Source organism: Lampris incognitus, chromosome 10, assembly GCF_029633865.1.
Source record: "Lampris incognitus isolate fLamInc1 chromosome 10, fLamInc1.hap2, whole genome shotgun sequence".
Taxonomy (NCBI): Eukaryota; Metazoa; Chordata; class Actinopteri; order Lampriformes; family Lampridae; genus Lampris; species Lampris incognitus.
Window position 1 is genome coordinate 16799659 of NC_079220.1, and position 19019 is coordinate 16818677.

The window sequence follows — 19019 nt, forward strand, 5'->3', positions numbered from 1 at the left end:
ACGGCTTGTAACAGGTGTCTGAAATTCAGATTTGACCAGAAATGTAAAGTGGCTGTTGCATCTAGAAAAGCGCTATATAAGATGCCTTGAGGTCCCACCACTGGGCCTGTTCTTGGAAGGCCCGTTTAGTAACCCATCTGTGGGTCAAATATGTCTCACGAGCATACATCATCATTTCATTATTGGTTTAATTTGATCAGCATCCGCCAAGTTATTACACGACCAGCCCCCTTTTTTAAATTGTCGCGATTTTTCTACCTCAACAGCCCAACAGGGCGGACTATCTGCCCAATCTGGCAACCCCAGAAAAAAACAAAAAACCCCTGATAGATCACGTTACTATCCTGTTTCCGGGATCCCGACACCTACGCACGCCCAGTCATCGACTCCTGCGGACCGACGGAAGAAGTCTTATGTCAAATAAAAACCAGTCCGAATCAAAACGCGTCTGACCGCGGACGAGTCTACGACTCCACCGAGCTGCGTACTATCCCCAATAAAAGACAAGGTAGGAGAAATGAACGGTGTCTGGGCACAGTGCAAATACCAAGACATTTTTTTTAATTATTTTTTTTCATGAGCTGTACGCCAGTCTGCTTATAAAACCAGAAATTAAGTTTTTCAGGAAGTGCCGTGTTGTGGAAAAAACATCTGCCTATTCTTTTTTGACCAAGTAAACATACGTGGTGTGTCACAAGGCTGGGCAGAGATGACTCACTTTGCCCTCCCTGACTTTGTTTTATTTTTTTTGGAGCAGTCTTTATTTATAGTTTAAGTAATCTTTTACATCATCAATACTTTAGTTTATACAATCGAAACAGTAGGGTTACAGCTTATGATATAATTACATATATAGAGAGGCATTAATAAGGTATAGAAATTATATTCACATTTAACAGTTTCTTCATTGTCAGTCACTCGTGGCATCACCTGTTGATAGACAGGTCGACATGTTAACATACATCATATATGGAGCTTATCTATCTATTTCAGCAGAGGCAAGGGTGGTGGTCATACTCATGTACAGCACATATTTTCCACACAGTCTTGGGAGTTTGGATATGACAGGGGCCTATTTAACGTAAAATGTATCTGTTTTTAGTTGTAATTTTGCAGTTATGCTTCCCATAAAATATAATTATTTTACTTTCACCTGACTATGGTTTAAACAGACACATATCATTCTCTCAACACTATATACTGTATATATTACACGCCCTGCTGACTTTTAACGCTTTAAAAAAATTTTTTTTTATCGTGCTTCTACCTGGAGTCATCTCTTCTACTTTTGTTTATCAGCTCTTTAGTTTGCTGTTGATAAACTATGGGTTCTGTCTTTCCTGGTTGAGTCAGCCTCATTTGGATGATGCCATTCTGTTATATATATATATTTTCAGTTTTTTAGTTATTTATTCGGCCTCTTTTCTTTATGTTATCATTCCCTCTCCCTTTTTATCGTAGCATTTCCACTGAATGTAAAATGCATTGCATTGCATTTTAATGTATGAAATATGCTGTATGTAGTTTGATTGATTAATTGATACAGGTAGTCATTGCGAAATTTTTAGAGGTCTGTTTAGAGAAAGTAGTTGCACCTAAACACACAACAAGACTCCTAATGGTGCTTGGTTTACCACACCCGCTCTGCAGCCTCTTAAGTGTGATTTCAAAAGGTCCCTTATCATTTTGGATTAGGATTCCCATCTTGAACTGACTTCTGAACCATTAAATCATTAACTGATGCCATCTATGCTGCTTTATTTGGCTCATCTGAAGTTGTGAAGTCCATCACTTTTGCAAACCTTTGGCATATCATAAAGAATAAACATCTTTCATTTGCATTGAAATGTCATGACATATATAAAGGGCAGCCATTTCATGTGCTAAATCTGTATTTTAAGGCGTGAACAAAGATAATGACTCAAGCCCCTGCCCTTCATTTTTCAAGCCTCCACCTTATCAGGAACAGTTGAGCAATTGTGCCAGAGGTTTTATTGCGCTGCATGTAGGGATTAAAAGTCCAATATGTTTTACAAATGAACTCCAATACTTTACCAATTCATGGGTTTTAGCAACTTTATTTTATTAAAGGTCCCAACCCAGCCGTGAATAACAAAAACATATTTAAGTTCGCCCATTAGTCTTAACACCTTTATATAAAGTACCATGATCACTAGGAATGTAAAAAATATAGATACACTTGAGTATCGTGCTACTATTTTTCACAATGTTGTATCAATTTTCAAAACCATTGTATTGATTCCTAAGATTGTACAGGAAGAATCGTCACAGCAGTGCTACGTCATTGTATTGTTCACATCTCTGACCACGAGATGGCAGGTGTACCATTGTAACAGGGCTGGACAGAACCAAAACAGCAGGCGATGCCAGTGCCACTCTAGCTATGGCTCCGATTCCTCTGATTTTAGTGTTTGACCATTGTAGTTTCCATTAAAATGAGCCTAGTTGACTGTCAGAGGATTTTTGGGTGTGGTAGAAGGTAAGAGAAGCCTGACAGATTGAGACTGATAGACCAGAAAATTTATCATGTAGACATTGTACTGTGTCTGTATAATCCTCAGTTTTGTGTTGGTGTGTTTGTTTTTGTGCATGCCTGATGGGAGTGTCTAAGTTTTCCCTCAGTAAAGGAATGTTGTAAACTAAACAAAGACTTTTTTTGTGGCCAGCACCCTTTATTTGGGTGAAAACTCTACTTTAATCCTTCTGCCTTTGAAACTACAGATCATAGCATTCAAAACTGATGGAGTGAATTCCTTGGTTAGCAAAGTGACATCCTAACCAGCGATGGGGATCTTTCACAACTGTCGTTATCTGTGGGGTTCCTCAAGGTCTGACTTTAGGGCCAGTTTGTTTTTTTCTTTAATTCTTTTCTAACAAACTTCATTTCCCGTTTACTCATTTAGCAGATGCTTTTATCCAAGGCAACTTTCAGAGAGTCTTTTTTTTTCTACTCACGTTCTTCTTTTTGGGTGGCATGATGGATCTTTTGCCTGACAATAGTAGTTGTGCCAATGCCTGCTGCAATAGCCCCCAGATTTTGAATAAGTCAGAATCATCTTTATTGGCCATGTAGGTTTGCACATACATGGAATTTGACTCTGGTTTCGTGGCTCTCTCAATGTATTTAACATAGAGTAACAACAATACAACACAACAATCTTCAGATATACAGTGCATCCGCAAGTATTCACACCCCTTCACTTTCCCCACATTTTGTTATGTTACAGCCTTATTCCAAAATGGATTAAATTCCTTTTTTTTGCATCAATCTACATACAATACCCCATAATGACAACGTGAAAAAGGTTTTGTAGAAATTTTTGCAAATTTATTAAAAATAAAAAACTGAAATATTGCATGTACATAAGTATTCACACCCTTTACTCAAATATGTTTTCCAGACATGATTTTTGACAATTTGTTTTCACCAATTCATTTTCATCTAGGCAAATGTTCTACCACCACAAAATCGATACATATGTGCAATTTTGAGCCTTTATATGATTATCATATGTTCATATTTTTCAAGGTTTGGTAATATCATTTTTATCATTGGTAGATTAAGCTTCTCCTCTATGTGCTCTTACTTCTAGATGATGTCCATGAAGGGAGGAAACAAGGGGCAGGAGATTGAGGTGCCAATGGACACATCAATCATCCGTATCCCGCCTCACCATTACATCCATGTTCTGGACCTAAACATCAACATTGCCCGTGTGGAGATTGGACCACTCACTTACATACGCCAGGACAATGAAAGGTCAGAAGTCAGATGAAGGAAATTATGGCTCAAAAATCTTAAGTTGTAGAGTACATTAACATTCATTGCAAAGTAAAGTTCAAATGGTGTTAAGTGGCCATTTGCTGACATATTCAAATTAATATGTTTTGGGGCGTCCGGGTAGTGTAGCGGTCTATTCTGTTGCCTACCAACACAGGGATTGCAAGTTCGAATCCCTGTGTTACCCCCTGCTTGGTCGGGCGCCCCTACAGACACAATTGGCCATGTCTGTGAGTGGGAGGCTGGATGTGGGTATGTGTCCTGGTCGCAGCACTAGCGCCTCCTCTGGTCGGTTGGGGCGCCTGTTCAGGAGGGAGGGGGAACTGGGGGGAGTAGCGTGATCCTCCCACATGCTACGTCCCCCTGGCGAAACTCCTCACTGTCAGGTGAAAAGAAGTGGCTGGCGACTCCACATGTATCGGAGGAGGCATGTGGTAGTCTGCAGCCCTCCCCTAATCAGCAGAGGGGGTGGAGCAACGACCGGGACAGCTCGGAAGAGTGAGGTAATTGGCTGGGTACAATTGGGGAGAAAAAGGAGGGGGAAAAATGGTAATATGTTTTTTTACTGCAGTATGACCTGTTATAAGTGATGGGCAAAAGAAAAGGGTTGACGCCATAAGGCTAAGGTATCCTTTTATAATCTAGCTAAAGCTGCAATAAGTTTCACCTCATCAGGTTAGTCAGATTTGGTCATATTTCCTTTGTCTCAGCATGATTCTTAACAGTTATAAAGGCAGAAAGGCCCTTTATGTACTAGAAGTGTTAAGTAGTACCTCAAAGTGGCTTTAGTTGGATGTTTTTTATTTCTGTGGACATTATCGGAGACAATATGGCTGGTTTTGTGGCGTCTAGAATCCACACTATGCAAAAACAGTTCTTTTTTTTCGGATTTCCCCCCCCTTTTTTTCTCCCCAATTGTATTTGGCCAACCACCCCACTCCTCCGAGCCATCCCATTCGCTGCTCCACCCCCTCTGCCGATCTGTCAAGGGCTGCAGACTACCATATGCCTCCTCTGATACGTGTGGAGTTGCCAGTCACTTCTTTTCACCTGACAGGGGGGAGTTTCGCCAGAGGGACGTAGCAAATGGGAGGATCATGCTATTCTCCCCAGTTCCCCGTCCGCCTTGAACGGGCGCCCCGACTGACTAGAGGAGGGACTAGCGCAGTGACCAGGACATATACCCACATCCGCTTCCCACCCGCAGACACAGCCAATTGTGTCTGTAGGGACGCCCAACCAAGCCGGAGGTAACACGGGGATTCACACTGCCGATCCCTGTGTTGGTACGCAATGGAATAGACCCACTGGCGTAACATATTTATTATGGGCCCTGGTGCAAGCAACCCTTGTAGACCCAACCCCCCCCCCCCCCGTCTCTCTCTCACTCACTCACACACACACACCACCACCACTATAGGTGGGTTTAGTAAGTAATTTTAGTAATTTATTTGTATAGCACCTTTCACAGATATACAATCACAAAGTGCTTCACAGCATAAAATATAACAAATAAAATAGAAATATCAAAGTCACAGACAAATTTTACACAGATTAGTTATTGTAAAGGTCAGTACATCAAAGATTGGCTACACTTCAGAACCACGGAGAGCGGACGCACCACGAACAGAGTTCGGAAACCTAAACAGACGGTCTCTTAATCAAATCAGTCGACAAGGCAATGAAACAAGTCAGCAAAGCCACTAGGCTGTAATATAGCTAATAGCCTTGTCATTCGACAGTAACAGTGGAGCACACATCAGACTCAAAACCTGGTAGATTGCATGGTTTGGCACGCATGCAGCACACATTGCAGCTTTCCTTTTTTTCCTTGCTCTCCTTCCTCTTTTTACATCCACTTTTATGTGTGTAACACATGCTTGCTTGCTTGATTTTATTTTTCTAATGTTACTTAGGTAGGCTAGATAGGTAAATGATATTGCGTGCACTAAACAAGCTATCATCACATGCTCAAAACAGACACGTAACATTGGACTAGGACAATGCATGCAGAAATATTGAGGGCCCCCCCTAGCGACGGGCCCTGGTGCCACTGCACCGGCTGCACCACCTATATTTACGCCAGTGAATAGACCGCTACACTACCCGGATGCCCCTGGTAAAGCTAATTGTTTCCAAACTCAGCATGTCACTGGCAATTAGAATACAGACAAAAACAGATAAAAGCAGGTCAACTTGTTTTTACACCGAGATTGTGCAATAACGGCATAATGAAGACTCATCTTTTCGCCGGCGTTGTTTTTTTTAACACTGAACCAAACAAAGGTGGCATAATCGTGCCCCGGTGTGTGATTTCACATAACTTGCCAGTATTCTGGAAACAGAGGCACCATGACGTGTAACACAACAGCGTCGGTTGTCCCGTGTCCCTTGTACACAGACGTCGATTCGGCTTTGTGACTACCTCCACTGCCAGCTCAATGCCTGAACAACACTGACAACAATGAAATATATTATGGGATTGTAAAACATGATTTTCATTGGACTGAATCTTTGGATAGAGTTAGATAAAGCTAAATTAGACAAACATGGTCACCACCTGATTTCTCTCGGGTGTTTTAATTTGAATCTTCGCTACTTTTAATTCCCAGAGTGCTTTTCCGTCCTGCACGTATGACCATGGTGCCGCCACGCCACTTCTGTGTGATCATCAACCCTGTTGCCCGTGATGACAACGGTCAGGTGCTCTTCGACCAGTCCGGTCAGGCCAAACTTCGCCATGCTGACCTGGAGATTCGGCTGACCCAGGATCCCTTCCCCCTTTACCCCGGAGAGGAGATCCAACAGGTCTGTGGCACAGCTGTTGGCTGCGGTCATCTCAGGTTGTGTGACAGAAAGTTAAAGGATGATTCCGTTTTTTTACAATCTGACCTTATTTTCGTAGTTTTTAAATGTTGATTAAACTTGAGCCAAAATTACAGTAAAACCGGAAGGATCCTTTAGTGTTATGGAAGGTCCTTGCCTACAATTTGGGCAAAGAAAGTTAAGAAGTGCTCACTATACCTGCTTAAGTACAACTTAAAATGTGCTCTTGAGCAAATCTTGATGACAGGATATTTTTCTGATTCTCCTCCTTTTTGTCTCTTTCTCTCTCTCTTTCTCTCTCTCTCTCCTTCTGTGTGTGTGTGTGTGTGTGTGCGCGTGTGCATTGCTTTCTGTAATGTGATCCATCGATGCCTGTCTCTGTCTCGCAGGATGTGACGCCTCTGCAGATAGTGTCTGCAGACACTGCACTGCGTCTTCAAGCTTTGCTGGACTTTGAGGAGGAAAACGGGGAGAAGAGGGTGGCCGGAGATGAGTGGCTCTTCGAAGGGCCCGGTGTGTGGCCGCTCTTTGAGGCGATTTTAATCTAGCTGCACTGAAATATTTTGTTTCAGCTGTCCTGCAAAACAAACATGGATTCAGATACACAAAACACAAAATACAATCACACAAACAAACACGCATTAGTAAGTTCACTGGTAAATGGTTTAATTTCATGTAATTCATAAACATTGATGAGAAGGTTTCTCTAAAATGTCCCCAGCCTTTTGCCACTTGGACACAATTTTTTTTTCTTTTGTTCTTTTTTCTGATTTGAAGCGTTTTGTTTGAGTTTAGTTCCTTCCTTGGTTTCGGTCACTGATTGTGAGTTCAACTTTCATGGCAACTATTTGTGAGATCATCATTCATGAATTAATCTCTTCATGGTGATGGGGGGGGGAGGCTCTGGTTATCTCCCCCCTAGATTATTAAAAAGCCTTTATTTACCATGTGGAGGCCCCACTTAGCAGTCCTCAGGGTACAGGGGACAATGCAGGTAGCTGCATACGTAGTTGCATAGAGATAAGGTTGTTAGGGGTGTCCGGGTGGCGTGGCACGGAGATCAACGGTTCGAATCCCCGTGTTACCTCCAGCTTGGTCAGTGGTCCCTACAGACACAATTGGCCGTGTCTGCAGGTGGGAAACCAGATGTGGGTATGTGTCCTGGTCACTGCACTAGCGCCTCCTCTGGTCGGTCAGGAGCCTGTTCGGGGAAGAGGGGGAACCGGAGGGAATAGTGTGAGCCTCCCATGCACTACGTCCCCCTGGCGAAACGCCTCACTATCAGGTGAAAAGAAGCGGCTGGTGACTCCACATATATCGGAGGAGGCATGTGGTAGGCTGCACCCCTCCCCAGATCGACAGGGGGGGTGGAGCAGCGACCGCGACAGCTTGGAAGAGTGGGGTAATTGGCCAAGTACAATTGGGGAGAAAAGGGGAAAAAATCCAAAAAAAGAAAAGAGACATGGTTGTGTTTGATTAATGGCTGCCATCTTGTCTAACCTTCTTGTCTGAATGGACATATAGAATATCACATATGAAAATAATGCATAGAAAAAGACTAGAACAATATAATACAAATATACAAAACTTTGACGATATGAAATTTTAACCCCCTTCCGACCCCCCCCCCCCACACACACACAAAATAAATCACAAATTATTAAGCTAAAGACCCAACACATTAATGAGAGAGGACTTTTGTCTAAATCTTCATTTAGTCACCAGGAATAAAACCAAAAAGGCTCCTTTTGTGATAGACTCTTCATGGTGACCTTTGAACTCTGACCCTGACAGGGACCTACATCCCTAGGAAGGAGGTGGTGGTGGTGGAGACCATTAAAGCCACAGTGATCAGAGAGAACCAAGCCATCCTCCTTAGGGCCCGCAAGGAGGGCATGGACAGAGGAGGGGTCCGCAGAGTCACAGGTGAGATGGAAAAGAGTAGAATTTTACTGTCTAAACTGAGCTTAAAGAATTATTTCTTAATTATTTATCTGTCCACCTATGTGTTGTCTCAGGCGAAGTGTGGCAAGTGAGCAAGGTGGGGCCGTATCTGCCTGGAGCCCATGAAGAAGTTCTTGACATCGTCAACGCATTCATTCTAACTGACAAGGTGACTGCAACCTTTACACCTCCCTCTCTCTCTCTCTCTTTCTCTCTCTCTCATAGTCATTGTTCTTTATTGGCATGACAAACTTGACCTTTGTATTGCTACATACACAATTAACTTATTTCCTTCAGTGGTAAAACAGAATGCTAGAGGATTTGACAGCATTTTTTAAAAGATTAATTTACTTGTTTAAAGTCAATTCAAATAGCATGTCACAATTTGATCCCATCAACCATAAAAACTTGGGAGACATTATACAACATCTGAAATCCTCCTCCTTCTGCCTTGATATTTTGCCAACAGGCTTTTTCAAAAATGTTTCTAATTGCATGTCCTCAGATCTTCTACAAATTGTCAACACGTCTCTTCCCTCAGGTCTTTTCCCACAGGCCCTGAAAACTGTAGTCATCAAGCCACTCTTAAAAAAGAATAATCTAGAAACTTCACTAATGAACAGTTATAGGCTGATTTCGAACCTCACATTTTTAAGCAAAATCACTGAAAAGGCTGTTTTCCTGTAGCTCAACAACTTTTTGGCACTAAACAATTGTTTCTATGTCTTCTGGTCTGGATTTCCACCACACTACAGCACAGAGACTGCTCTTGTTAAGGTCTTTAATGACATCTGCTTAAATGCAGACAGTGGCAGAATCTCAGTCCTGGTATTATTGGATCTCAGTGCTGCATTTGACACAGTTGATTACAACATATTACTAGACCAAATTGGAAAACTGGGTGGAACTTTCTGGCACAGCACTAAACTGGTTTGAATCCTACTTAAAGGACAGGGACTACTTTGTGTCTATAGGTAATTACAAATCTGAGTGTACAAAAATGACATGTGGAGTTCCCCAAGGCTCCATTCTGGGACCACTTCTGTTTCACTTCTATATGCTCCCACTCATCCAGATTATGGAAAACAACAAAATCTTACCATAATTATGCAGATGACACGCAGATTTACATAACCATATCACCAGGGGACTATAATCCCATACAAGCACTGAGTAAGTGATTTGAACAAATTAATGATTGGATGTCTCAGAATGTTCTTCAATTAAACAAAGATAAAACTGAAGTATTTGTCTTTGGAGCAAGGGAAGAACGATTAAGAGTCAGCATTCATCTACAATCGGTAATTTTAAAAACCACGAACTAAGCCAGAAATCTTGGTATGGTCATGGAGTCAGACCTGCATTTAGATAACCACATGAAGACATTTATAAAGTCAGCCTACTATCACCTGAAGAATATATCAAGAACTAAAGGATTTATGTCTCAGCAGGATTTGGAAAAATTTGTCCATGCATTTATCTTCAGTCGACTCTACTACTGTAATGGTGTCTTTGCAGGTCTTTCTAAAAAAGCGATGAAACAGCTGCAGTTGCTTCAGAATGCTGCTGTTCGAGTCCTTACTACAGTGGTGCCCAACCCTGCTCCTGGAGAGCTACCATCCTGCCGTTTTTCACTCCAACTCTAATTTAACACACCCGATTCTACTAATTACCTACTGACCAAGATCTTGTTTAATTGAATCAGATGTGTTAAAATCAGGGTTAAACCGGCAGGGGGTTAGCTCTCCAGGAGCAGAGTTGGGCACCACTGCCTTACTACAACCAAAAGAGTGGCTCACATCAATCCAGTCATGAGGTCGCTACACTGGCTTCCTGTCTATCAAAGAACTGATTTTCAAACTCTGCTGTTGGTTTATAAAGCACTGAGTTGTTTAGGGCCAAAATACATTTCTGATCTACAGCTACACTATGAACCTTCCAGACCGCTCAGATCGTCTAGGGACAGGTCTGTTTCTGTCCCCAGAGTCAAACCTAAACATGGAGAGGTAGCTTTCAGTTTTTATGCACCATGTACACTACCGTTCAAAAGTTTGGGATCACCCAAACAATTTTGTGTTTTCCATGAAAAGTCACACTTATTCACCACCATATGTTGTGAAATGAATAGAAAATAGAGTCAAGACATTGACAAGGTTAGAAATAATGATTTGTATTTGAAATAAGATTTTTTTTACATCAAACTTTGCTTTCGTCAAAGAATCCTCCATTTGCAGCAATTACAGCATTGCAGACCTTTGGCATTCTAGCTGTTAATTTGTTGAGGTAATCTGGAGAAATTGCACCCCACGCTTCCAGAAGCAGCTCCCACAAGTTGGATTGGTTGGATGGGCACTTCTTTGAGCAGATTGAGTTTCTGGAGCATCACATTTGTGGGGTCAATTAAACGCTCAAAATGGCCAGAAAAAGAGAACTTTCATCTGAAACTCGACAGTCTATTCTTGTTCTTAGAAATGAAGGCTATTCCATGCGAGAAATTGCTAAGAAATTGAAGATTTCCTACACCGGTGTGTACTACTCCCTTCAGAGGACAGCACAAACAGGCTCTAACCAGAGTAGAAAAAGAAGTGGGAGGCCGCGTTGCACAACTGAGCAAGAAGATAAGTACATTAGAGTCTCTAGTTTGAGAAACAGACGCCTCACAGGTCCCCAACTGGCATCTTCATTAAATAGTACCTGTTAGAGCCTGTTTGTGCTGTCCTCTGAAGGGAGTAGTACACACCGGTGTAGGAAATCTTCAATTTCTTAGCAATTTCTCGCATGGAATAGCCTTCATTTCTAAGAACAAGAATAGACTGTCGAGTTTCAGATGAAAGTTCTCTTTTTCTGGCCATTTTGAGCGTTTAATTGACCCCACAAATGTGATGCTCCAGAAACTCAATCTGCTCAAAGAAGTGCCCATCCAACCAATCCAACTTGTGGGAGCTGCTTCTGGAAGCGTGGGGTGCAATTTCTCCAGATTACCTCAACAAATTAACAGCTAGAATGCCAAAGGTCTGCAATGCTGTAATTGCTGCAAATGGAGGATTCTTTGACGAAAGCAAAGTTTGATGTAAAAAAAATCTTATTTCAAATACAAATCATTATTTCTAACCTTGTCAATGTCTTGACTCTATTTTCTATTCATTTCACAACATATGGTGGTGAATAAGTGTGACTTTTCATGGAAAACACGAAATTGTTTGGGTGAACCCAAACTTTTGAACGGTAGTGTATCTGGAACAAACTCCCAGAAAACTGCAAGTCTGCTGTAACTCAGTTTTTTAAAAATCAAGACTGAAGACTTTTCTCTTTACCGCTTCCTTTTATTAAATAAAAGTTGAAGCTTTTGATTCTCATCTTACACTTCACTGTAACTTTTACTCTTTTTATTTGTTTTAAATATCTTTTTACTGCCTTATGTTGCTTCTCTTAATGCCTTTTATGTTTTATGTAAAGCACTTTGAATTGCCTTGATGCTGAAATGTGCTATATAAATAAATTTGCCTTGCCTTGTTTATATCAAATGCTCAATTATAGGCTCAATTATTTATACAACACACACACACTCACACACATTTGTGAATTCTCTCTCTTTGTCCATCTCTCTCTTGTCTGACTGATGTGTTCACACATTGTAATAAAGATTGTACAATAGAATATATCACCATGCAACCTTTCACTGAAAATAACTCTCTGTCTCTCTCTCTCTCAGAAAGCTCTACACGTGCGTGCTCTGCTACCCTTCAGGGATGCGGGTGGGCGTGATCGGCGTACAGGGGAGGAGTGGCTCGTCACTATAGCTGACAGGGAGGCGCACATCCCCTCGGTGGCAGAGGAGGTGGTGGGCGTGGTGAATGTAACCACGCTAAGCAGCCGGCAATACTGCGTGATCCTGGACCCCGTGGGGCCTGACGGGAAACCCCAGCTGGGTCAGAAGAGGGTGGTTAAGGTATGGGCTAACTCTCACTCTGGTTTTTCACAGACATTCACTGAACTATTTTTTTCTCTCACTTCCTTTGTGGTGAAAAGTGCAGTCTCAACCTGTTCTTCTTGTTAAAGAAAAAGTAGGTCATTCATGTCCTTAAAACCAAAGCTGCAGTGGCTGCTACCATCAGTAAGCAGCACTCAGGGCTGTATTTTAACAATGTAAGCACACAGTCTAAAGCGCATGGTGCAAGTACATTTAGAGCATATCCAAATCCACTTTTGCTAGTTTAATGGCGGATAATCTGAGCGCAAAGTAAGGCGCATGGTTCAAAGGGGTTGTATTTAGTCTCCAAAGTTTAATCATAGGTGTGTTATTGTGTGTGACAATAGATGTTGGGAGGAAGGAATTACAAATAACCATCATACTTTGCTACTGCCTGGGCTAAAAAAAATTACACACCATGGGTGTGTAAGAACAAATTTGCCCATAGTAATGATTGATACATGAGGCCCCAGGTTTTTGTTGGTCCATTGTGCAATCACTTTCCGCTGCCTAGAGATAGCAATGCCCCAACAATGCACCTGACCACACCTCATTGTAAGATCAACATGCCCTTGAGGGCTCAGATGGGCGCAAGTACATTTGCTATTTAAACAACATGGTTGCTGGACAGGAAAATGACAGCTGCGTCAGTCTGAAACTAGCAAAGACGCTTGTGTTGCGTTTGGTGCCGCTTTGCACCAGGTGTAAGATAGAGCCCTCAGCTACAGCTCTCATATGCTTAAGAGAAACTCACACCACACAGCTGTTGCACATTGACAGTTTGTTTGGTAATGGCTGCCATCAAATTTTATTCCATTTCTACTTCTGCATGTAAATGTTGTGATACATGGTACAAAGCCACACCTTGTGGTCAGTGTGTGTGATACTCTAAAATGTTGAACTGAAACCTTTGGGAAGGTGAACTTAGCTAGACACTGTTTTTACCAAAGCATTTGTTTACATTTTGCATTTTCCATATAGACAATCCAATATGTACCTTTTAATTAAAGAGCGTGCTGACCACTTCTATTTTTCAAAAAGCTGAATATTGTGAACATATTCTAACTGGGGTTGTTCACAGGAAATGCTCATGTATTGCTAACCAGATTATGTAACAAAGTACACTCACAATAAATACGTTGATTTATATCAGGCTGTGTAACACATAGTATATAAGTTGATATGCTAACCTTTCCAAATTTAGTGCTAAGGAATTTTCCTAATTGCAAAAAAATATATTAAGCATGTTCAAAAAGGACTCTTCAAATATAGTAACTACATTTCTACAACAACCCTCTCTTAGCTTTATTTTAATGCATTAATCAGTTTCGCATAAAATTGGACATCTCCATTCCCATACAATAAAACCCTAAAAAAGAACCGCTTTTAAGACAACTTTAAATGAAAAGGGACTTTTTGTTAGCTTATTAGCATATTTCCCCTTTCATATGATGCACCCATTTAACAGCTTATGCCAAAAAAAAATCACATTAACTCAGTTTTTACTTAATTTACATCAATGATACATAACGTGTAAACATGCTGTTTTTCAGATCTAGTTAATTGACTTTGTATTGAACTTTTTTATTTCTCTCTCTCTCTCTCTATCAGGGTGAGCGCTCATTCTTCCTGCAGCCGGGGGAGTCATTGGAGCAGGGCATCCAGGATGTGTACGTGCTGTCAGAGGAGGAGGGCTTGGTGCTGAGGGCTGTGGAGGCCTTCAACGACACAGAGCTGGTGAGAAGAAATGAACTTGCCATTTTATGCCAGAACACTACACCCACGTCAGTGTATTGTATTAATTTAATCTACATGTTTGTTGAACTCTGGGTGTCATAGCATGTGTATGCATCATTCTGTGATGTATGAGGAGAGGGGTGTGTCGGGATAAGAAATGGTTGTTGGGGCAAGTGAAAATGGCCCTTAGAAAATAATGTGTACTTTGCACTGGTTTGGACAGATAGTCTGGTGTAACCGGTTGGTGACAGGAGAAGAATTCTCCTGAAGAATTCATATTATACACACACACACACACACACACACACACACACACACACACACACACAAGCACTACATCCAGTCTTGAGGACCTTCCACTGTGGTTCTGACCCTGAAATATATCTATCCTCATCATTTCTAACCTTAACCTATCACAATCTCAACCTAACTCACATTATAATTAAGAAAAAAAAAACATAAACAAAATGTCCTCATCTCTTCTCGTCACATGTCCACCTCTGTCTGATCCCAGTCTCGGGGACAACAGCCAATATTTCGGGGCTTCTGGTGTAGCTGCTGGCTGCCCACTTCTGTTTCCTATGAGGACTTCCTCTTCCGTGTGCCCATCATTGTTTACAGTCGGATTAGCATTTGGATTCCCCCCCCACCCCCCTTTTTCTCCCCAGTTGTACTTGGCCAATTACCCTGTTTTCCGAGCCATCCTGGTCACTGCTCCACCCCCTCTGCCAATCCGGGGAGGGCCCTAGACTACCACATGCCTCCTCCGATACGTGTGGAGTCACCAGCTGCTTCTTTTCACCTGACAGTGAGGAGTTTCGCCAAGGGGACATAGTGCATGGGAGTATCACGCTATTCCCCCCAGTTCCCCCTTCTCCTCGAACAGGCGCCCCGACTGACCAGAGGGGGCGCTAGTGCAGCAAACAGGACACATACCCACATCCGGCTTCCCACCCACAGACACGGCCAATTTTGTCTGTAGGAACACCTGGCCAAGCCGAAGATAACACGGGGATTCGAACCAGCGATCCCTGTGTCTCTCCTTTGGTCTACTCATTCCTCCATGGTCCAATTTCTCTTAAAATCCCCCATCCCTCCATCCATCTCCCCATTCTTCCATTTCTCCTTCATTCTCCCCATTGTATTTCTCTCCTCCTCAGCTCCTCACTCAAGCCCCCTTGCCCCCGTACTCTTGACCCCCATCATCCCTCCTCGCTCCAGTGCATCGCCACACTAACCCTTATCTCCTTCCTCCTCATCTCTCTCTCCCGCTCTGTCTGCCAGCAGCAAACCATAGACGAGGAATCAGATGAGGAAGAGCTGGGCCAGGAGAGGGCCAAGCGTTCGCGGAGGAGCGGGATCCTCCGTCGGCCGGGAGACCGCTGGATGCTGCGCGGCCCCATAGAGTATGTGCCCCCCACCGCTGTGGAGGTTCTGGTGAAACGCCATGCTATTCCGTTGGATGAGAATGAAGGGATCTATGTCAGGGACATCAAGACGGGGAAGGTGAGCGTCTGGGCCTGGGTTGCTGTTTGTTTGTTTCTTTCTTTCTTTCTTTCTTTCTTTATTCATTCACTCATTTGTGAGTATCTTATTTTCAGGTTTTTGATTTCACTAGACAGTACACACATGTGCGTGCATCTGCGCACACACACACACACACACACACACACACTCATTCACTCCCTCATATGTACAATGATGAGCCAAAACATTATGACTGCTTGCAGGTAAACCAAATAACGTTAATCATCTCCAAACAAGAGCACATGTCAAGGTCTGGGTTGATTAGATGGTAAGCAAACAATCAGTTCTTGTAGTCAATGTGCTGGATGCAGGAGAAATGGGGAGGAATAAAGACCTGAGCGACTTTGATGAGGGCCAAATTGTTATGGCCAGATGACTGGGTCAGAGCTTGTTTGAAACAACAAGGCTTGTGGGGTGCTCCCAGTCAGCAGTGGTGAGTACCTACCAGTAGTGGTCCGAGGAGGGACAAACCACACACAGGTGACAGGGTGTTTGGTGCCCAAGGCTCATCGATGTCCAAGGGTAATGACGGCTATCCCATCTGGTCCGAACCAACAGAAGGTCTACTGTGGCACAGAAAATTTAAGTGATGGTTACGGTTGGAGTGTGTCATAACACACAGTGCATCACAGCCTGCTGCATATGGGGCTGCGTAGCTGCAGACTGGTCAGAGGGTCCATGATGACCTCTGTCCACCGTCGAAAGTGCCTACAATGTGCAAACAAGCATCAGAACTGGACCTTGGAGCAGTGAAAGAAGGTCACCTGGTTTGATGAGTCCCGTTTTCTTTTAGATCATGTGGATGGCTGTGTACATGTGCGCCATTTACCTGGGGATGTGATTGCACCAGGATGTACTGTGGGAAGACGACAAGCTAGTGGCGGGAGTGTGATGCTCTGGACAATGTTCTGCTGGGAAACCCTGGGAAACCATGTGGACATCAATTTGACATGTGCCACCTACCCAAACAATGTTGCAGAACAGGTATACCCCTTCATTGCCATGGTATTCCCTGATGGCAGTGGCCTCTTTCAGCAGGATAATGCACCCTGCCACACTACACACATTGTTCGGGAATGGTTTGAGGAACATGACGAAGTGTTCAAGGTGTTGTCCCGGCCTCCAAATTCTCCAGATCTCCATCCGAGCATCTGTGGGATGTGCTGTACCTATAAGTGCGATCCATAGCGGCTCCACCTTGCAACTTACAGGAATTGAAGGATCTGCTGTTAATGTTTTGGTGCCAGATACCACAGGACACCTTCAGGGATCTTATAGAGTCCATGCCTCAGCGGGTCAGCGCTGTTTTGGTGGCACATGGATGACCAACAGCGTACCAGGCAGGTGGTCATAATGTTTTGGCTCATTAGTGTGCATACTTATCTTCCGCTTCTGGTGTGGGACGGTGGCGGCGTGAACTTACATTTGCGGCAGCCTCACCCACTACTGTCCATGCAGTGTCTTTGTCCATGTCTAAGTTTGTGTCTTTGTTGGATGGCTGGGAGGGCTTGGTCTGCTGCATCCTGTGAGCGCAGGGACCACGGTTCTGCTTGGATCTGTGGTCTGACATGACATGAAAGCAGGGCAGGCTAAACTAACTGCTAGCCCATGCAGACCGGCGGTTCCAATAATACCGAGGGCGGTCTGGCGGCAGCCTTGCCTAGTGTTGACTGTGTTTTTGGTGAAATCGTGTGGAGTGTGGGGAGGTGTGTGGAAGGTGTCTGGCTGGGAGAGCTGGCGCTGGATCGGCTGGGGGAGCCTGGTCTGCTGTGTCCGGTGGGCGCAGGGACCATGGCCCTGCCTGGAGCTGTGCCCCAGGAGGAAACACCGAGGAAGGTCTGACAGGATGTGGAAGCAGAGCAGGCTAAGCTAACCGCTAGCCCATGCAAACTGCCAGTTCCGACAGTCATTCTGGCATTCACTCTCTTGGACAGTGAATTTTTTTTTTTGATATGTTGGATATGTGTTTTTGTAGTTTTTTTGTAGTTTGGATCTATGTCTCCTTGTAGTCTGAATATGTGTTGAATATGTGTAGCTGCCAAACAATTACTATTGCTTGTCAGGGTATTTAATAGCTAAGCACGTTGTTCAGAGCTGTAACGAATCAGTATATTTATTCATCTTTTATCCATCTTGGGGAGCATTTGGGGCAAAAAGCCGAAGGGAGGATTGGTGAGTCACACTACTGTGTAGTCATGAGCTCTGACCTCTCTGAAAACCACGTGTCATGGAAATTGTTTTTTGTTATAAAGAGAAATGAGGGAAGTATTTCTTTCTTTCTTTCTTTCTTTCTTTCTTTATCACTTTCTTTCTCTCTTTTTTTCTCACTTTCTTTTGTTCTTTCTTTGTCTTTTTCTTTCTTTCCATCTTTCTTCATTCTTTCTTATCACTTCTTTCTTTCTTTCTTTCTTTCTTTCTTTCTTCCTTTTCTTTTCTTTCCTTTCTTCTTTTGCATTCTTTCTTGCTTTCCGTCTTTCTTTCTTTTTATCGCTTTCTTTCTCTTTCTGTCTTTCTTTGGGACATGACACCAGTAACCCCTGGCTCCATCCAGGGGGTCAGTGTGGACACTGTGGAATACTACAAGTACCTGGGGGTGTATATAGACAATAAACTGGACTGAACTAAGAACACTGGTGCCCTCTACAAGAAGGGCCAGAGCCGTTTATACTTTTTGAGGAGGCTGAGGTCCTTCAAAATCTGTCAGACAATGCTCAGGATGTGGTATGAGTCTGTGGTGGCCAGTGCTCTCCTGTTTGCTGTTGTGTGTTAGGGCAATAGATTTAGGGTAGCGGATGCAAACAGGCTCAATAAACTGATCCGCAAGGCCGGTGATGTTGTGGAAGTGGATTCTCTAAGAGGAGGATGTTGTTGAAATTATGTGCCATCATAGACAGTGTCTCCCACCCACTTCATGGCATGCTGGTTGGGCACAGGAGTACTTTTAGTAATAGACTCATTCTGCCGAAATGCACTACAGAGCACCACAGGAGGTCATTCCTGCCTGTGGCCATCAAACTTTACAACTCCTCCCTCAGAGTCAGACACTTGGCGTTAATGGTCATTGGACTGGCCCTTTGACTTGTTTTACCCCGTTGGGTTTTGTTTGTGCTGTTTGATTTGTGCTGCGGTAGTGCAGTATAGATAGGGTGTTACAGAGGTGCCAACATTGAAAAGTTGAAAACCAGAACAGCAAGGGTGAAAAACCAGAATTTG

At 43.2% G+C, this 19019-nt stretch overlaps 1 protein-coding gene across 2 annotated transcripts in view; it reads left to right on the top strand.

Annotated features, from left to right (window-relative positions):
* Positions 1 to 365: 365 nt before the first annotated feature.
* mvp (major vault protein) overlaps positions 366 to 19019 on the top strand; it is a 36386-nt gene continuing 17732 nt past the window's right edge. Inside the window, exons 1-9 of one of the 2 annotated variants that reach the window (XM_056287442.1) lie at positions 366 to 508; positions 3615 to 3781; positions 6415 to 6610; positions 7018 to 7141; positions 8423 to 8554; positions 8647 to 8741; positions 12285 to 12521; positions 14154 to 14279; positions 15564 to 15785. In XM_056287442.1, coding sequence (XP_056143417.1) covers positions 3615 to 3781; positions 6415 to 6610; positions 7018 to 7141; positions 8423 to 8554; positions 8647 to 8741; positions 12285 to 12521; positions 14154 to 14279; positions 15564 to 15785 — 1299 coding nt within the window. In that variant the 5' untranslated portion in view covers positions 366 to 508. The remainder of the gene's footprint in view (positions 509 to 3614; positions 3782 to 6414; positions 6611 to 7017; positions 7142 to 8422; positions 8555 to 8646; positions 8742 to 12284; positions 12522 to 14153; positions 14280 to 15563; positions 15786 to 19019) is intronic. The other variant, XM_056287443.1, reaches the window with a different exon arrangement.